Genomic DNA, 17,207 nt, shown 5'->3' on the forward strand with positions numbered 1-17,207 from the left:
GAGGAGGTCTGCTGCCCTCCTACAAAGTAACCTTCCTCTTCTCTCAGCTTCCTTTCCTTTAAGGCACAGCAAAACGATGTGGGGTCTACATACAATAGCCTATTTTTTGATTACACAAGCTTGATTACTGTAAATCCTGTGTGCTGAACAGAACAGCGATTACGAGGAGGAGGATGAAAGTGTGTGATAATGTAATTAAAGACTGTAGCCTGATGCACTGGCAGAAGCGGTCAGACTAAGGCAACACAGGCAGCCGTAACGCTGGGATTTCAGGGGGTTGGCTTCACACTAATATTCCTGTAAGGCAACGCGCTTGCCCTACTAAAGGGCAAAGTGAAGTAGGTGACAAAGTGAAAGCAAAGTTCCCCGATGAAATGTCTGCACAGGCAGTTCATTACCTCTGCCAGCTGTGCCCATGGCCACCTCTCCCCGTCACGTACTCCCCCCAGCTCTCGCTCTCCCCTCCTCACCATGACCTCCCTCTGGCTGCCCTCACCACCGCAGTACTCGGCTCCCCTCTCCCCCGTACGTCCCACAGCTCATCCCTGCAGCACTCCCTGTTCCTTACTTGCCAGGTCACACACAAACACCCCTACGCTGTTTCCAAGCTGACTTTGAGTTCCTGTTTCCCAAGCCTCCCACACCTCTGGCTCGCAAGTGCAAGCTCTTCATCATCACCCCAGGCTCAACTACCTACTGCCATAACCCTTCCTCCCAGCTTCCCAAGCTCCCCTCATCTTCCCAACTTGTCATTCAAAACTCTTAGAGACATAGGGAGTCTCAACAACAGACTTCCCAGCTCTGCAACGGGAAGGAGCGGAGCCTCCAGGGCACCCCTCGCGGACAGGCTGCTCACGCAGCGGCACGGGCGCCTCCGAGAAGCTGCTCCTTGACGTGGCTCCTTCACATCAACTTGTGTCACGCTGACAAAAATACTCAACAAGCTGCGTGTTGCGTCGGCCTGGCTGAGGTTCATCACACAGTCCTGCCACTTGCATTGATGAAGTAAATGTCACCTCCTAGGTAAGCTAGGAGGTTTCACCAAGTTGTCACCAGCGAGATAACAGAAATCCAAGAATCTTAGACTCTGATGCAGATGGCGTCCTAAATAGAGGCTTTTTGCCTGCTCTTCCCAATTCTAACTTTTTTTCCCCCTTCTTTCTGCAGTGCCCACACCATGCCTCTTATTCCTCATCCAATTCTGAATCACTTTTACTCCCTGGTTTTAGTCACGGCGCCTTTTTCACTGATGGGGCATAATTGCTGTAATCGCTCTGGGCATTTCTGAGCTCTCAGCTTCACCGCTTAGCACCACAACTGGCGCTGGCTCCCAGTGCTGTAGAGTCTAGCAGCCTCTTTAAGTACTAACTCTGCATCCAAGCAAACCTCTGCACAAACACGTCTTTAAAAACCTTGCAACTAAGCGAAATTTCGTAGTGTAACAGCAAAAACACCACATCCATAAAATAAGCAATACATCCGCACCAAATTCCAAGTCCCTGCTGCAAAACAAAGAGGCACAAAAATCTCCAAACGAAACAGTTAAATATTTCATTGCGTGCCTGCCAATCAACATTTTTCTTCTCTAACTTGATTTTCCTAAGTGTCAAACTGCTGACGCTTTGCAAAGATCAGCCAGAGACAAACAGCATAGAAGGGGAAAAAAAAAAAAGACAAATTTTGCAGAAACAACAAAACCAATGCCTTGCAATAGTTAAAATCATATAATGTTTTCCATGTACAATGTCATCAGCTGTAATAACAGCATGACGACAAGCGATAAAAAATAAAAAATTTCAACTTTGCTCAGAGAAACAGCTGAAAAAAAAATCCGCTTCAGGAAAATAAACCTCAGAATCTTAGTATTAATATACTTACTTAGTGGTTCAATTCAAGTGAATATACTATTGCGTTTCAAGCCTGATATAAAATGCCTGCCAGAAGCCAACCACCAGAAAAGCCTAAAGAAATTCCACTATCTCCATTTTGGTGTAGGTTTGGATCACAATTTCTGCCATGAGGACAGAGTGCTTTGTAAAAAAAAAAAAAAAAAAAAAAAAAAAAGTTTTTGTTACTTACTAAGTCCCTGTGTTGAACATAACTTACCCATACAGAGAAGGCCCAAAGCCAGGAACATTAAATTAGTTATTTGTTCTTCAGCTCTCAGACTTTACTTGCCTTCCATCTGACCCTGCACTGCTTCAGGATTTAACTTTAAGAAATGCTGAATAGCGATCATCTAACTGTACTTTTTCAGCATAGTTCTCATGTTTTAAAAGACTGAATCCAGTTATCTTCAGAGAGAGAAGAGAGGAAAACAAAAAAGACATAAGTCTGGTCTTTCCAAAGAATAGTTTATTGCATTGCTACTTAAATACATCTAATGATACAGACATTTTATGAGGCACCACTACCACCTACTGGGCATGGAAACCACAACTGCAGGAAGCAACATCTCCTCCAACTATAAAATTGTAGGTATAGAAGACAGGCCCCTTGTTGTAAGACCCAAGGAGCATCCAACTATACTTCAGCTGATTAATAAAAATATTATCTCCCCAACAAAATTCCTTTAAATATTTGCTAACAGTCTTTACAGAACATCTACGCCACCAGGACACTAACTGCTGCTAACAGCACCAGCATTGCAGGGAGGTCTCTGGTTAGAACTATTTTCCCTCACTATTCCCAACGTAATAACAATTTTTCCAAGCGCTGCCTATTAAAAAACCTAGCTGAGCACCTCAATGTTACTGGCAAGTAGGTTTGGCTAATATATGAACTAATGAGGTTGCCTTTTCTTTCTCCTGTTAAAGGAAGGAGGTATCTCTATGGTATTTGTGGTGAGAAGTAGTCTTAAATGTGCATGTCCTTAAACTACATTAACAGCTTGAGTAACAAATAAGACTAAGTGCTCTACTGAAATATCAGTAACATAGTATTACATGAATTTACTTGGCATGTAACTGAAGTACAATCTTTGCACGCTGTATGGCTCACCTCTAAGCACCCTGTAATAGTGTTTGACAAAATACAAACAGCTCATAAATAGCATGACTACTCACAATTCCAGGATGAGATGCCTACCAATCTAGCCTTAATTCCTACTAAATTTCCCAACCTCAACTGGATGCAATTACTGAAAACAAATATACAGCTGGCAAGGATTCTCTGCCGAGCTCATTTAAAAAGTGCAGTTTTTGCTCTGAAAAAGGTTCACAGTCACGAGACTTCCTGTATTTAACTTCAGCTTCTAGTCCACAGGATGCCACAGCTAAAGAACAACTTGCTTAGGACAAGTAATCACTTTGAAAACTAAGATACTCATTAAAATAAAGAAATTGCCAAAATACTTTGAAAGATCGCCCTTGCTATTAAAAATGAGAGCTTAATTCTATTTTTTCAGTCATTTCGCACCTACTGTTCTTCTAGCACTGGATTAACGAGCACTTTACGGTACGAGCTGCAGACAGTCCGTGGGGGCTGCTCCCTGGCACCCCAGCATTGCCCCGAATCCTCCGCTGGAGCCCGCGCCGCAGCGCATCCCGCAGCGCCTCCCTTCCACGAGAGGCAGCCGGGGATCCGCTCTAGCACCGTTCACCCGCTAACTCGGGGATCATTCACGTTACCCAGCAGCAGCCGGGCAGACCCCTTCCGCGGGGCAGCGCCACGTGCTCACACCGCTCCTGCTGCTCCTTTTGGCCCGTTGCTCCCGGTTTGTTTTAACCCCCGCCATCAGGCCGCGCCAGAGCCCGCCCCGCGCATGCGCAAAGCCCCCCCCCTCCGGCGGCGGCCGTTGGCCGGTGCCCGGATGCGCCGCCGCGCCTGCGCGCTGCTCCCCCCAGCCCCCGTGCTCCCGCACGTGACGGCGGCGCGTGACGGCGCGAGCCGCTCCGCCAACCAGCGGCGCGGGGCGGCACCACGTGACGCGGGTGCGCGGCCGCTCTCGCGAGACGTCGGCGCCCGCCGGAGCGACCCCATCGCGCCCGCCCGCCCGCGGCCCCAGCGACGCGGCGAGACGGGAGCGGCCGCGGCCCCCCGGGACCGAGAGCGGCGCCCCCGCTCCCCGCCCGCCGCGGTGAGCGCCCGGCCCCGCCGCGGCCTCCGCCGCCCCTTTGTTCGCCGGCCTGGGCAGGGGGAGGGGGGTGCGGCCTGGCCAGGCCCGGCCTGGCCCGGCCCGGGGGAAGACAGGGGCGGTTCGTGCGCGCCGCGCTGCTCACGGTCCCTTTCCCCCCCGCAGATGTCGGAAGACCTCGCCAAGCAGCTGGCGAGCTACAAGGCTCAGCTGCAGCAGGTGGAGGCCGCGCTGTCCGGCAACGCCGAGAACGAGGACCTGCTCAAGCTCAAGAAGGACTTGCAGGTGGGTGCGCGGCGGCGTGGGCCCTGGGCTGCTCTGCCCTCCTCTCGCCCGGCGAGGAAAACGGGCACCTCCTTGCGCTGTTGCTCTCCTTTCATGTGATTTCATAGGGTTGCGGCCTGGCCGCTGAGAAGCAAAGCTTAGGCTGTTTTTTAATCTGTGTCCTAGGGTTCTCCAGAAGATGTGGTGTCATGCAAAGCGAGCTTTTCTGCTTCAAACGTTTGAAAAATTGTTAGACTTAGCGTTTTTCCTTTAGAACATTGCTAAAAATGAAAATCTGTGTGGAAGTTAGTAGGACAAGAAAGAAAAAAGTTGCTGGAAACAAACGTGTTTCTCATCTTCCAGTCAGAAGAGAGGGATGAAAGATCTGCTAATGATGATCTGTTTCTCTATCTCTCTTCCCCTCTTCTCTTTTCCTTTATTTTTGCTCCCTCTCAACATACCTTAGGACAGTCTCTTTCAGCTGGTTTCAGCCTTAACTGCTCACCTTTGGCTGACATGACATAACTGCAATAAATCAGAGATACAGAAATCCAGTGTTATGCTTTTTAATTTATTTTTGAGTTCTCAAGTTCATTCAGTCCAGAATCTGTTTATTTGTTATAGCATTTAAAATGCTATGAGCTTTGGAGTGTGATTCTCTGTTTCTCATATGTCTAAATCTTGATTCTTTTAATTTTGTGCGTCAGAGGAGATTGAGATTTGTTCTTCTGGTATCTGCAGATTTTAAATACTGTCAAGAGCTAAAACCCATATCGACTGCTTAGGATATTGCTCAGTGACAGGAAGATGGCCAGGCTAATTATAAGCTGATATGTGGTCTGTTGCATTCTTACATATATAATAGACCTATTATGATATAGGTAAGCCAAAGTATGGTGATAATTTGGCACATAACTGAAAAAATACTGCTGTGTTCCTATTGTGAATTAATTTAGATATCAAAAATATATAAAACCACCCAGTACAAAATTCATTTGTAACCATTTCCATTCTGCATGGAATAAACAGCAGTAAAGTGATACTTCAACCAAAATACAAGTAGTGCTTCAAGTCAGTAATTTTTAGAATTCCTTTTAAATTATAAAGGCTTTGTGCCCATAGGGCATCCTATAGATCATCTTAATGTCCTTTATTGTACACTGTTAAAAGCGTGTACGTATTTTTATATTTTTAAGAGGCACAGCAAAACCCATATGGCATGATATTTCTGATATGAACACGACCTTGGCTTTGATACGCAGAGATCACTGATGTGAAAGAAAAACTTGCAAACTCATTTTTATAAAAGTTTTTTGCACAGAATAGGGAAGATGTTTACATTTTTGTCCCCAGGAGCCTTGCCTTCTGCATATTCTGTCTTGAAAATGACATAGATAATGTTTTGCAAACTAATTTAGTGTCCCAATTAAATACTTTTTGTCCACTCAAAAAGAGCGTTAATATGTAACTGAAACTTTTTTTTTAGGTATCAGAAATAAGTGATGCACTAGAGATGCACTTAGTCTGCTTGGCTTAATTCTGAGTAACAAGATAAAAATTTCGTGTAATGCTTATTTTAACAAGTTATTATCTTTGCTTCATTTGTTCCACCTAAACACTTGTAGGCCAACTTAACTTTTGGGTGAGCTCAGGTTGATCTTGGCTGTGATCTTTACCTGGGTACTGCATTTCAGAATGCAGAGCTTTATCTGGGTGTGAAAGGTCCAGTTAGTGAGGCAGAGAGCCTTGGCAAACCGAGGCTGGTGTTCTCTGTGGCGGCAGAAAGTCTCGTGTCGCAGGGACGTGGCAAGTGTCACACCGTGGAGCTCAGTCTGCCCTATTGAGCTTTCTTGCCAGACTAACTCTTGTTCAGAAATTTCCTTTCATTAAGCCACTCGGCTTCTCTTAAAGACTTCTTTAGCATTACCTTGTGAATTGAAATAAAATCAGTGTTTCTATCTTTATAAATATGCTTAGCATTCTGATATGAGAATATCAAATGAAGCTTTTTACCAGAAATTTGTTGTGTATAGCTTGCTGTTTGCATGACTTTATCAAACTCAAAGAATTCCTGGTAGACTTGCCTGAAACTACTCCTGTTGGGTTCTGTAATAAACCTTTTATGAAGGGGCAAGAATATGTCAACAGTTTCATGTTACGATGGCAGTCTGTGTAACTGAAGCACTCCCTCGCAGAGGTAGCTGTTGTCTGTCATACTGGATTTGACCTGCTGGGATAGACACCTTTTTCACATTGTGATGTCCCTTGGGTTTGCAGATTTTTACTATCTTGTGTTGAGGAACTGTTTGGAGTTTTCGTATGGAAAACAAAATTAGGCTAATTCTGTAAATCTTGCGAAGCTCCCTCGAGCCAGGCAGCTTGGCTATCCAAGTCTGTTCTGGTCACATATAGCATTACAGAAGACAGATCCCAGTCTGTAGCTCCCATTCCTGCCCCTGGCAGCTCCTCTAGAAACAAGTACGGGCACAGCTTCTGTTATGAGGGTGTTTTGTGATTCAGGTGGTAACTACTGGAAGAGAAAAACTGTTAGGACGCTTGCCTCACTTCTATAGTTTATAAAATAAAAATGCATGTAAGTGTAGTTAGTATTAGCTTGCTGTCTAGGAACTGCTTGTGGTCCTTAATGTTCCTGGGGAGTGAAGAATTACCACTGCCTTTTCCAGAGCTTCTCTTGTCTTTAAAAGCCCTAACTGAACTAAGTGAGGATGTGGGGAAAGTTCAGGCTCTGCTGAGCTACAGTTGAACATGGGGTGGCTGTAGCTCTCCTTTAAAATTGGATCTGTAGTTCTGACACCAGTGATAGTTAATACTGACATACTCTTAACTTCTGAAGGTTTTTTTTTTTTTCTTGTGGAACTGCATTTCCCTTGCCTTATGCAGAAAGTTTGAATATCCTTTTAGATGCTTGCTCTTAGATCTTTGGCATTTTTTCAGTAGCCAAAATCAGTGGCATTGATGTTGGAAAACAGAAACATAACACTGACAGAAACTTTGCAGCAGGGTTTTTGCGTGCTCGTGTCTGTAAATGAGTAATTTTCAAAGGAGTAATGAGTAAACTTCAAAAATAATTTTGAAATACATAAATATTGCCAGCTTAGTCCCAAACGGCAAGGGATGGAAGCAGCTGGCCGGACAGGGAATGGAAGTGTGATGTCTTCCCACCTTTTGTCGAGTGCTTGAGCACTTTAGCACCGATTACTACTTGCTCTGCCACTTCTTGGTGTGTACTTTCTGGCCAGTAATAAAGCATCCCATGCAGGCGTGTGCTGAACTGCATCACTGATTTCCTCTCTTCCGCTGACTGTCTGTGGCCCTGTGCCTGGGCATAAACAAATTCATCTATAAAGGCTTTCTATAGAAAGCATGAGCCACTTGAAATAATTTTGTGGGGGTAAAAGTAACTTCACTGCAATACAGTGAACAGCATGTAACTTATTATCAGCATCAACAGTGAGTTAATTTAGTGGAATGATTAAAAAGCTTAGTGTACTTTACATAGCTATGTATTTAGCACAACAACTTCAGAAAACTTGGGGTTAAAAAAACCCACACTGTAGCAGTTTGAAATATTACTCCTTGTATTTCGTTTGTCTCTTTTAGGAAGTCATAGAATTAACCAAAGATCTCCTTTCAACACAACCTTCAGAAGCTCTTGCCAGTTCTGACAGTTCTGCTTCTGCTCTGCCCAGCCACTCCTGGAAAGTTGGGGACAGATGTATGGCAATATGGAGTGAAGATGGACAGTAAGTGTAGAAAACTTCTCTAACAGTTACATGAAATAGTGCAATGGTAAGAAACTTTCATTCAGCTTGAACCGCCCACTAGGGCAATTTGAAAGCAGAAGGATATCAGGCAAGAAATATGATATTAGCTGTCATTATATTCACTTATTAAAGGTCAGTAGTGTAGCTGCAAACTAAAGAGATTTGGGGTCATTTTTTGGAAATGCTGTAATAGTCACTACCCGTATAAAATTAGGGTAACTTTGGGAAATTAACATTTACTGGTGTAATAAATAGCAAGCTTTCATGAATTGATCTGTTGGAGCAGATCAATTCATAAAGGTTTTAGAACATATAATAAGTCATCATTATATTCATGCATTTGTAGGTGATGACTGTCTGGAAAAATGCATGTTTGCAGCATCTCAGTTTGGGAAGTTGCCTTCCAGTTGGAAATGCTTTCTGGGGGCTGTGAATTAGCTGGCTAATTAATGTAACTAGTAACTAATGTAACTTGATGTAAATTACTCAGCTTTTTTTGATGTAGTCTTGACTGCGTTAAGTTGTGGAAGCTGTGAGAATCATAGGATTTTATTCTGACTTATTTTTGGGGAAAAAATGTGTAAAACTGTTTTCCATACTGCAAAATTTATGAATATCCCATGTCTCCCTTTTTTTTTTTTTTTAATTACATTGTACGTACTCTGTTAATACCTCATTACTTAATACCTGTTCATTACCACTTATGGAAAAACTTTATAGTTCAAGAGCATGGTTCTAGTAACACAGTAGTACCCAGGTAGAAATTTTGACATACCTGTTAATGCCGTAGTAGAAAACAAAGCTGAAGTTGCAGCAGTTTTTATGCCACTGATCATTAATAATTAAGATGCTTTTATATAAAAAATTCAAAACCAGATCATACTGTCTTAAGTCAACAGTGGGGGTTTCTTCTTGCTCTGATCACTGTGTTGGAGGATCGGAGCTTGGGAAGGAATGTCCCAAGTGGAGTGTCCACTGACGTGTATCTAATTTTGGCAGGTCAGGAATGCGATGCTGGACTTTGACTGTATTGCTCTCTTTTTGTTGGTAGTGGTTGTTCTCGTTTTTCTCTCTTTTTTTTTTTTTTTTTTTTTTTTTTTTCTCTTTTTGTCTTTTCCCCTCTGCTTCGGCTGAAACACTGGTCATTTTTAAAAAGTTACCTGAAGAGCTGGAAACCAATGCATTGTACCACATGCAAGTTGGACTTCTATTTTCATATGATGCAAAGCATTAACTGGGAGCAAAACTAAGGATGTTGGCCACTAAACTTACAGAATAAACTAATTAGATGTTAATTGGAATATTGTCTATAAAAAGCTCATTTTATTCCCCTGCTTGGCTCAGAGGTAGAGAGAGCTTCATTCCCCCAATTAGAGACTCAAAATAATTAACTTATTTTTTTCCTGTCATGAACTGTCACTTTTCTTTTTACCTTTTTCTTTCTATGAGGCCAGTTTGGTTGACTAACATGTTTGATATGCATAATACTTCAAATTGTTGTATTGAATCAGAAAATAAATGTCTTATTTGTAAATGTTAAAAGGATAATATTTAGAATGCTTCAGTTTGTTTTTCTAATATTTTCTTACATGGAGAAGAATAGAACCAAACTTTCCTGTCACAAACAGATGTTTATTAAAGCCCCTCACTGACTTCTCTAAAAGCAGTATCCTGTTGGATGACCTGCCAGAACTAGAAACATAAACAGAGTTTCCAATGAGACTGCTCAAGCATTGTTACTCTTGATACCATAAGGTTATTTTTTTTTGATGATTGAGGCCAAATGCAACAGGCTGCAGTCTTTTTACTTGTTTGCTTTTGACCTTAAAACCCAATCCCAATCACTTAATTTGACTTGTATATTGTCCCTAAAAATGGAGGCTTTTTTTGTTTTGTTTTGTTTAAGTGAATGCTGTTAGCTGGCTGTCAGTGTAGGTGTTGCAGGGCTGAGTATTAAACCTTTACTCACATGCTTACAGCCATGATATCTTTACAGGTGTTATGAAGCTGAAATTGAAGAAATCGATGAGGAGAACGGCACAGCTGCGATCACGTTTGCGGGCTATGGCAATGCTGAAGTTACCCCTCTGTTCAACCTCAAGCCTGTGGAAGAGGGAAGGAAAACAAAAGAGGACAGTGGCAACAAACCCATGTCTAAGTAAGTGGTAAACACATATGTGTCTGAAAGTTTTTTGTTTTGTTTTTTCCATATTTTTTTTTTAAAAAAATCTCTTACAAATTATGCCTCTCTATTATCTTGAAATCTTGGAAAAAAAAATCTTAAACCCATGGGGCATATAATGTTTAGATAATTGTGGCAGGGATTTCCTTATGTATCCCGAGAATCTCACATGCCAGATTTGATTTTACTCAGGTTATGCTCTTTTATGGTATGCAGTGTATAAATGGTAGACTGCAGTACTGCTGACAGCAGAAGGACTACGGATTTCAGCCCGGATCTGCTGGTGGCTGTTTGCAGCCTGTTTCCAGATCTACAGTCTAGCTCAGAACTGAACCTGCTCGCCAGGGTGAAGGGCTCGTGCTTCTGCTTTACCCGTGTGAGGGATAAACCCTGCAGGGCACAGAGGTGCTTTCCTCAGACACAGTAGGACACTAACACAGGTATTTTTCAGGCCTGAAAGCTTCTGGAAAAAGCAGCAGATCTATGCAGAGTTCTGAGCTTGCCCCCTTGAAATCCCTTATCACTGCTGTACTTTCTTTTTTCCTTCCCTGTCCACTCCTTGTTAGCGCAAATCTTGCACAAAAGTTGTGCTCAAGCAGGACTCCCTGAAAAATGGGGGCTGTTTCACTGAATGGGCTGTGTGCCTTTTCAAAGACAAACACTTCTGCAATTTAGAGTTGCTGATGGGTACATTCTCAGTTTCAGAAATGATTTCCCTGCAAGTCCAAGTCTTGCTGCATTTAACAATGTCTTAATCGGTTCCATTGTTATTACCAGAAAAAAAAACTCAATGTATGCCTATGCATGGGAAGACTTTTCTTTTTCCTCCTAGAAGTGTAGAATATTTACAAGCTCTTGATTTGTTGCTTAGAGAAAATTATTGTATATGTCTGTTGTAGAAATTTATTTCTTACACAATTGTGTAAATTCTAAAACTACTTAATGAGAAGGAAAAAAAGCACAAACATAAAATGACTTTTCCCTTCTTCCAGAAAAGAAATGATAGCCCAGCAACGAGAGTATAAAAAGAAGAAAGCTTTGAAAAAAGCTCAGAGAATTAAAGAACTTGAACAGGAACGAGAGGACCAGAAGGTCAAGTGGCAACAATTCAACAACAGAGCCTATTCTAAAAACAAAAAAGGCCAGGTTTGTGTGTTTTTCAATATGGGTATAATAGCAAGATACAGAATTCTGCCTAGTGACTTGGAAGAGAGGAGGAAGTGGTTTTAAAAGTAACCTGTTCACCTTCAAGATTTTGAAATGTACAGTTTGGTGTTTTGCACTAAAGCTCCAGTTTTGCATTGCATAACTGGGGAGGGTTTTTTTTCCCTTCTTAAGGAGTCTGAGCTTGCACTTACCTGGGAGTAGTGGGTCTGCCCTTGGAGTTGCAGGGCAGTGTTGGTTGGGGCTTGGATTTTGGAAGCCTGTCTGGACCAACAGACCTAGCTCTTTGCCATGGTGTGGCAGATGCAACACTAAATAATTGCCCTGCAGACACATTGCAAAAAAAAAAAAAATAGCAAAGACATTTTAAAATGTTCCTTTGTTTTACCATGGTCTCTTGAACAGTTGCCACAGATTGATGTATGGGGAAGGTAAATTCATTATCATGGATCCCTTGGCCTAAGCAGAGTCCACAGTGCTACAATCAGAGCCAGTGCTTGGGTGCAGGAGCTTCTCAGTTCTGTTGTCTCAGCTGCTGATAATATGCCCTGGATAAGTTAGCCCTGAGAAAGCCTGCCTGGCTATAGAGGAAGATGTTGAGGATTTTGAAAGTTTTTAAACATTAATATTGGCTAATTTTTAGAAGCAAGCTTGTAATTAATTAGAAGCGTTGTCTTCTGTTTCACTTGCAGGTGAAGAGGAGTATTTTTGCTTCCCCTGAGAGCGTAACTGGCAAAGTTGGAGTTGGAACGTGTGGAATTGCAGACAAACCCATGACACAGTATCAAGATACCTCTAAATACAATGTCAGGCATTTGATGCCTCAGTAACAGGGGGGAAATCGTGAAACTTCATCTCTGCAGGGCTTTACACTTATCTTTTTATCATTATATTTTTCTAAAAGTAAATTATTTGTTGGCACATAGTGAGTAGTCCATTTTGTCACCATCACTTTGGCTTCAGCTGATAAGAGCCTTAAATCTCCAGGTATTGATTTGACTCCCCTAATTGTTAAACTTTTTGTAGCTGCATTAAAATATTTTCCACAGGTAAATGCTTTCATTAACTGCTGTTACCTGTTACTCTGAAAGCAGTAGTTACCTGAAACTTCAATCTCCAGCATCTTCCACTCATACTGGTAGTGAAGTTTTCTTTTTTTCAGTTTCTTGTCCCTTTCTCTAAGAGAAGTGGTGGTATAAAAATGGCACCTTTACAGCCTCTCTCTTGTTTCTGTAGTCACGGTCCTGTCTACTCCCCTCAGTGACAAATTTAGCATTATAGAGCAGAGCTGGTGCAGCTCTGGGAGGGAGAGCCAGGCTCCTTTCTAGCCTGGACATCAAATGGAATTGCTAAGGAAGCTCTAAATTACTCCCTTACAAATGCAGCAAATGATAGATTTGTACAGCTGTAAAGGAGGGCAGACCAGGGCCCACCATCTTTATTACTAATGATGATTCATGTGCTAGAAACAATAAATCTGACTTTAATTCCAGTCTGAATTTCCTGTGCTAGAAGTTAAACAGAGGATGTATCTTTTTTTATACTCATAAAATTTTCACAGGAGGTTATTGAAATGTAACCAGAAAACCATAGGACAAGTTAATTAGAGTCCAATTTCAAAATAGAGAACTGTACTTAAAAAAAAAAAAAAAAAAGAAAAAGGAAAGAAAAAGGATCAGAGATGGGAAGACTTAATGATTATGCTTTGGACGTGAATTTTTGTCTCACCTCTTGTAGATCTTGATCTTGTAGGTTTGATGGTGCAGTCACAGCCCGGGAATGCGCAGTAATGTCTTGTCTGGGCTTTCTCCATCCAGTGAAGTAGAGCTGAAGCAGGGCAGATATGAATGCCTAGATCCCACTTAGTTAGTTGTGAGTAAGTAAAGGTTAGTCTGAAGTTTCTGTCCTAAAAAATAATTGACTGGCCCTAGTGTGTTCATTGTAATTTCAGCTGTATTAAAGTGCTGCTGAGCCCCTTCAATTTTATTCAGGAAACCACGTGTAAAAGCTCTTGCATTTTTGTACTTTATGTATGTGATTTGCTTTCCTTTGTTACTTGTCTCTCACTTACGGTAGTGGTGCCATCTCTGAATCCGTAATGTGTCTACAAGAAGTTAATGGGTAGCCCTGTATACAATGTAGATATTATTTTTGTAAAACCTAGGGCTGAGTTAATGGACAAGAGTACATCAGCTGTATATCCCATTAAGTAATTGAACAGTGTTTCTTGTCCATTAACCCTGACCATTATTTCCCTGTATATTATGTTAATGTAGCTCATTTTGTAATTTGTTAACTAGATCAGGTCACGTCAGCAATTGTTGATGCACTGATTGGTGGGAATATCCATCAGTTACCTGAGTCGCAACTCAAGCTAAAATCTGCAACTGGTAGTTTAGAATCCATATATAGAAAAAGGTTCTTCCTATTAATGGGAGAAGGTGATTTTTATGAATACAAAGTGTGTTAATTTCAGTTTTGTATGTTTAACTTTTATTAAATAAAGTGTTTAAAATCTCCTGGATATATTTGGCAAAGTAGAAGACGTGCACACGGCTTGGTATAGTAAATGCTTGGTACAGTTTTCTGAGGTGACAGGAGACGGAGGGAAAATGCTGGGTATAGAGAATGCAATATTTGAATCAGAAATACTTCACAGTCACTGCATTAAAGAGATTTTTGCCTGATTCCTGGATTGTCCTGGGTAGCAGGGGGGTTACATCTGCTTTTGCATAGGACAGCTCTAACACAAAGCTTATCTGAGGGAAGATCCGTCTCAGGGGAGGCTGCAGAAGAGCCTGTGCCCTGGGGAGATGGAGGGGAGTCCAGCAGCTCCTGCACCGCTGCTGAGGGAAGGAGATGGGTTGGGGGGGCTGGCCAAGGGGCTGTAAGGCTGTCACTAACCCCCAGCAACATCTCCTCCACGTCAGGAAACAAAATCAGACAAAACTGGCCTTTGAGAACGGGGCCCCTGAGTCATCAGCAGGCACTGGGAGAGGGGAGCCTTTGTTCTGACACACCAGCCCCAGGTAAAAACAGGTGGGCTCGGGATCTGTTTCTACTGCTCCTTTCCTCAAAAGTTCAGCAAAACTAGTACATACCTGACTGTTTTGGCCTTTCATCTATAAAGTGCTATTTCTTTTGAATAATCTCAGCGTCCTCTCTGCCCTGCTGGCCTGCCTGGTGCTGCGGCTGTAACTTCCTGCTGGACACTGCAGAGGAGCAGGGCTGCAACAAACCTTGGAGGAAAGATTGGGTTTTTCCTACTTCACCTACCTGGGATAGGTTGTGACCCAGCAATAGCACTCTAGCTGTGATGGTCTAATCTAAGGGAGAGAGAATATCACTCCTTGACAATAATAATAATAAAGGGAAACTTGTTCATGCAGCTATTCCTCCTATCACCCGATTTAACAGGGCCACTTCTCGTAGAGATCACCACCTTGCTGATGTATATTTTTAAGCATCCACCGCAGTGCCAGGAAGACCCCATTAATACTTCAGAAACATTGAAAGGAAGGAAGAAATGCAAGTGTTGAGTGACTCAGAAGTCAGATAAAGACAGAGGAATAAAACCTCCTTTTTCTATGTAAAATACCATAAAGTTTATTTTTATATTTTTTTAACAAATTACAGTTATCCACAGCAGAAAGCACTCACCTTTTCAAATGATGGCCAAGCACACCCTCATCTGTGAGCACCCTATGACACCAGACAGGGGTGTGGACACCCCAACAGGTTTTTACCAGACAGGCCACTAAGCACCATGTGTCTCAATCTGCTTCTCAAGGTAAGGAGTGGCTACAACCTGCATTGGGACACTTCAGGAAAACAGCTCCCAGAGAAGCTCCCAAAAGACCAATTTGGGACAAAAAGTGCAAAAAAATAAGTTCACACTAAGCTAGAAATGCTTAGAAAAATATTTCTTTTGACAAAGCATATTTATTTCAGAGAAGGGGACTGTGCCAGACAGGGAATGCATGGGGACTGCTTCCTCCTCAGAGCCGAGGGAGGCTCTCCTGGACAGTCCAGCTCCCCTAGCAATCCCACAACTTGTAATCCAGGGCGGAAAGTGAGGACAGAGTTCCCTCTCCCACCTGCGACTGCTCAGTAACTGCTAAAGAACCACAACCATCCACAGCTGAACCACCCGAGGAGACGCAGCCGCCAGCTGGGACCGGGCAGTCACGTCTGTCCTGTCACAGGTGACCAGCTCCTACCGGCAGCTTCAGAGACTGGGAATAAAGAGGAGCTACACTGGCAAGTCAAGTCTCATGGCATAAAAAAAAAATCAATTTTTCCTTACACCAAAGAGAAACTGTTCAACTTGTATTTCTGTAGCTGCTTAAACCCAAGTGCTTTGGCACCACACCCAAGTACAGTCCTGTAAGTCTGAAATCCAGAGATTTTTTGATTAAAACAAACAAAAAACCCCATTTACTTCCCCTGGCTGTTCTTTTCCTAGTTCAAGCCACCACTTGGGCGGCATTTTGTGACAGGGACACCTGGTTCTGGGCCCTCCTTTATGCCCAGAAAGCAGGGGACAAGGGCGAAGGGGCCCCCAGTGCCAGCTGAGGCTTCGCTGCCCCTTCCCCCTTCCATTGCAGCCTGCCTGTGCTTGAGCCGAGCGCCAAGAGCCTCCTCATACCCAGATTAAAACAGGGACGTGGCAGAACTATAGCAAACCTCAGTGCACGTAACTGAACTAGCTGCCCATTAATGCAGGACCCGCCAAAGCAACTTTTTTTTTTAACCAGCGCATCAGAACACAGAGTCACCACGAAGGCCGCGCCGCACAGGAGCGCTCGTGCTCCCTCCTTCTGCACAGGCTCATCCCTCTCAGGGGAGCAGCCTTCGCGAGGCCGCCCTGGGCTGAGCCTGGATGCTGCAAAAAAGCGCTTAAGAAACGCTTTTTGTATTAAGAAGTATTGCAGAGGAGCCTGTTGCTTCAGCAGAGGCAGCAGCTTTTGCTTTCCCCATCAAGTTCCTGGCCTGCTCTACAGTAACACAGCTGGCAAAACCACTGGCAGCCCAAGGCGAATTTGCTTCTTAAGGTAATACATCCAGGTCTACGCATTCTGACTAGCAGCCACGCTGTTAAAACCACCATAAAACTTATTGAAGAAGTTCCTTTGCTGGCTTATCTGATTTAGATAATACTAATAATTAAAAGAAAAAAGGAGGAAAAAATGAAGAGAAAAAAAAACAGAAAAAAAGGAAAAGAAAAAATATGAAAATGACTTCATCATTCAGTGCACACAACTGCTGCCACTGCCACTGAACCCAAAAAGCAGATACTCCATCCAGTTCAAAGGGGCAACATGAGAACACAGAGCACAACAAGCGGGGAGCAGGGAGTGAAGGAGCACAAGGACGAGGAAGGCGGGGGGCGTCGGGGCCCACAGTCCAGGAACACACGGATGATCCTGACCAACAGCCTGAGCCGCCCGGGATGGGACTGGGAAACGCTCCGTGCGCCAGCCAGCCACAGGGCCGGCGCCCTACAGGTGTCATGGGACAGACCGGCCTGAGGCCACCACCGTCACCAATGCGGCCTCTAACGGAGCGGGGGCCCACACGACCTTCGGGTGACAACCGAGCGCAGGTAGCAGTGACTAACGCGGGCAGAGGCACCTGCACTGAGCGGCAGACGCAAGGCGACGTTCTGCAACACCCCCGTGGCCAGGAGGGAGGCTGCTGCGTGGGCTTCAGTGGCCTTGCCCGTAGCAAAAGGGCC

The 17,207-nt window shown here is 43.5% G+C and overlaps 1 protein-coding gene across 1 annotated transcript; it reads left to right on the forward strand.

The window, feature by feature from the left end:
• Positions 1–4,205: 4,205 nt before the first annotated feature.
• Positions 4,206–12,962, forward strand: SMNDC1 (survival motor neuron domain containing 1). Its single transcript, XM_088528633.1, has 5 exons — positions 4,206–4,360; positions 7,961–8,103; positions 10,121–10,282; positions 11,299–11,452; positions 12,163–12,962. The coding sequence occupies exons 1-5, from the start codon at positions 4,241–4,243 to the stop codon at positions 12,298–12,300; spliced, it is 717 nt and encodes a 238-aa protein (XP_088384759.1). The 5' UTR covers positions 4,206–4,240; the 3' UTR covers positions 12,301–12,962.
• Positions 12,963–17,207: the final 4,245 nt, after the last annotated feature.

Source organism: Tinamus guttatus, unplaced genomic scaffold (assembly GCF_059628265.1).
Source record: "Tinamus guttatus ecotype Peru unplaced genomic scaffold, ASM5962826v1 Tinamus_guttatus_pri_ptg000314l, whole genome shotgun sequence".
Classification (NCBI taxonomy): domain Eukaryota; kingdom Metazoa; phylum Chordata; class Aves; order Tinamiformes; family Tinamidae; genus Tinamus; species Tinamus guttatus.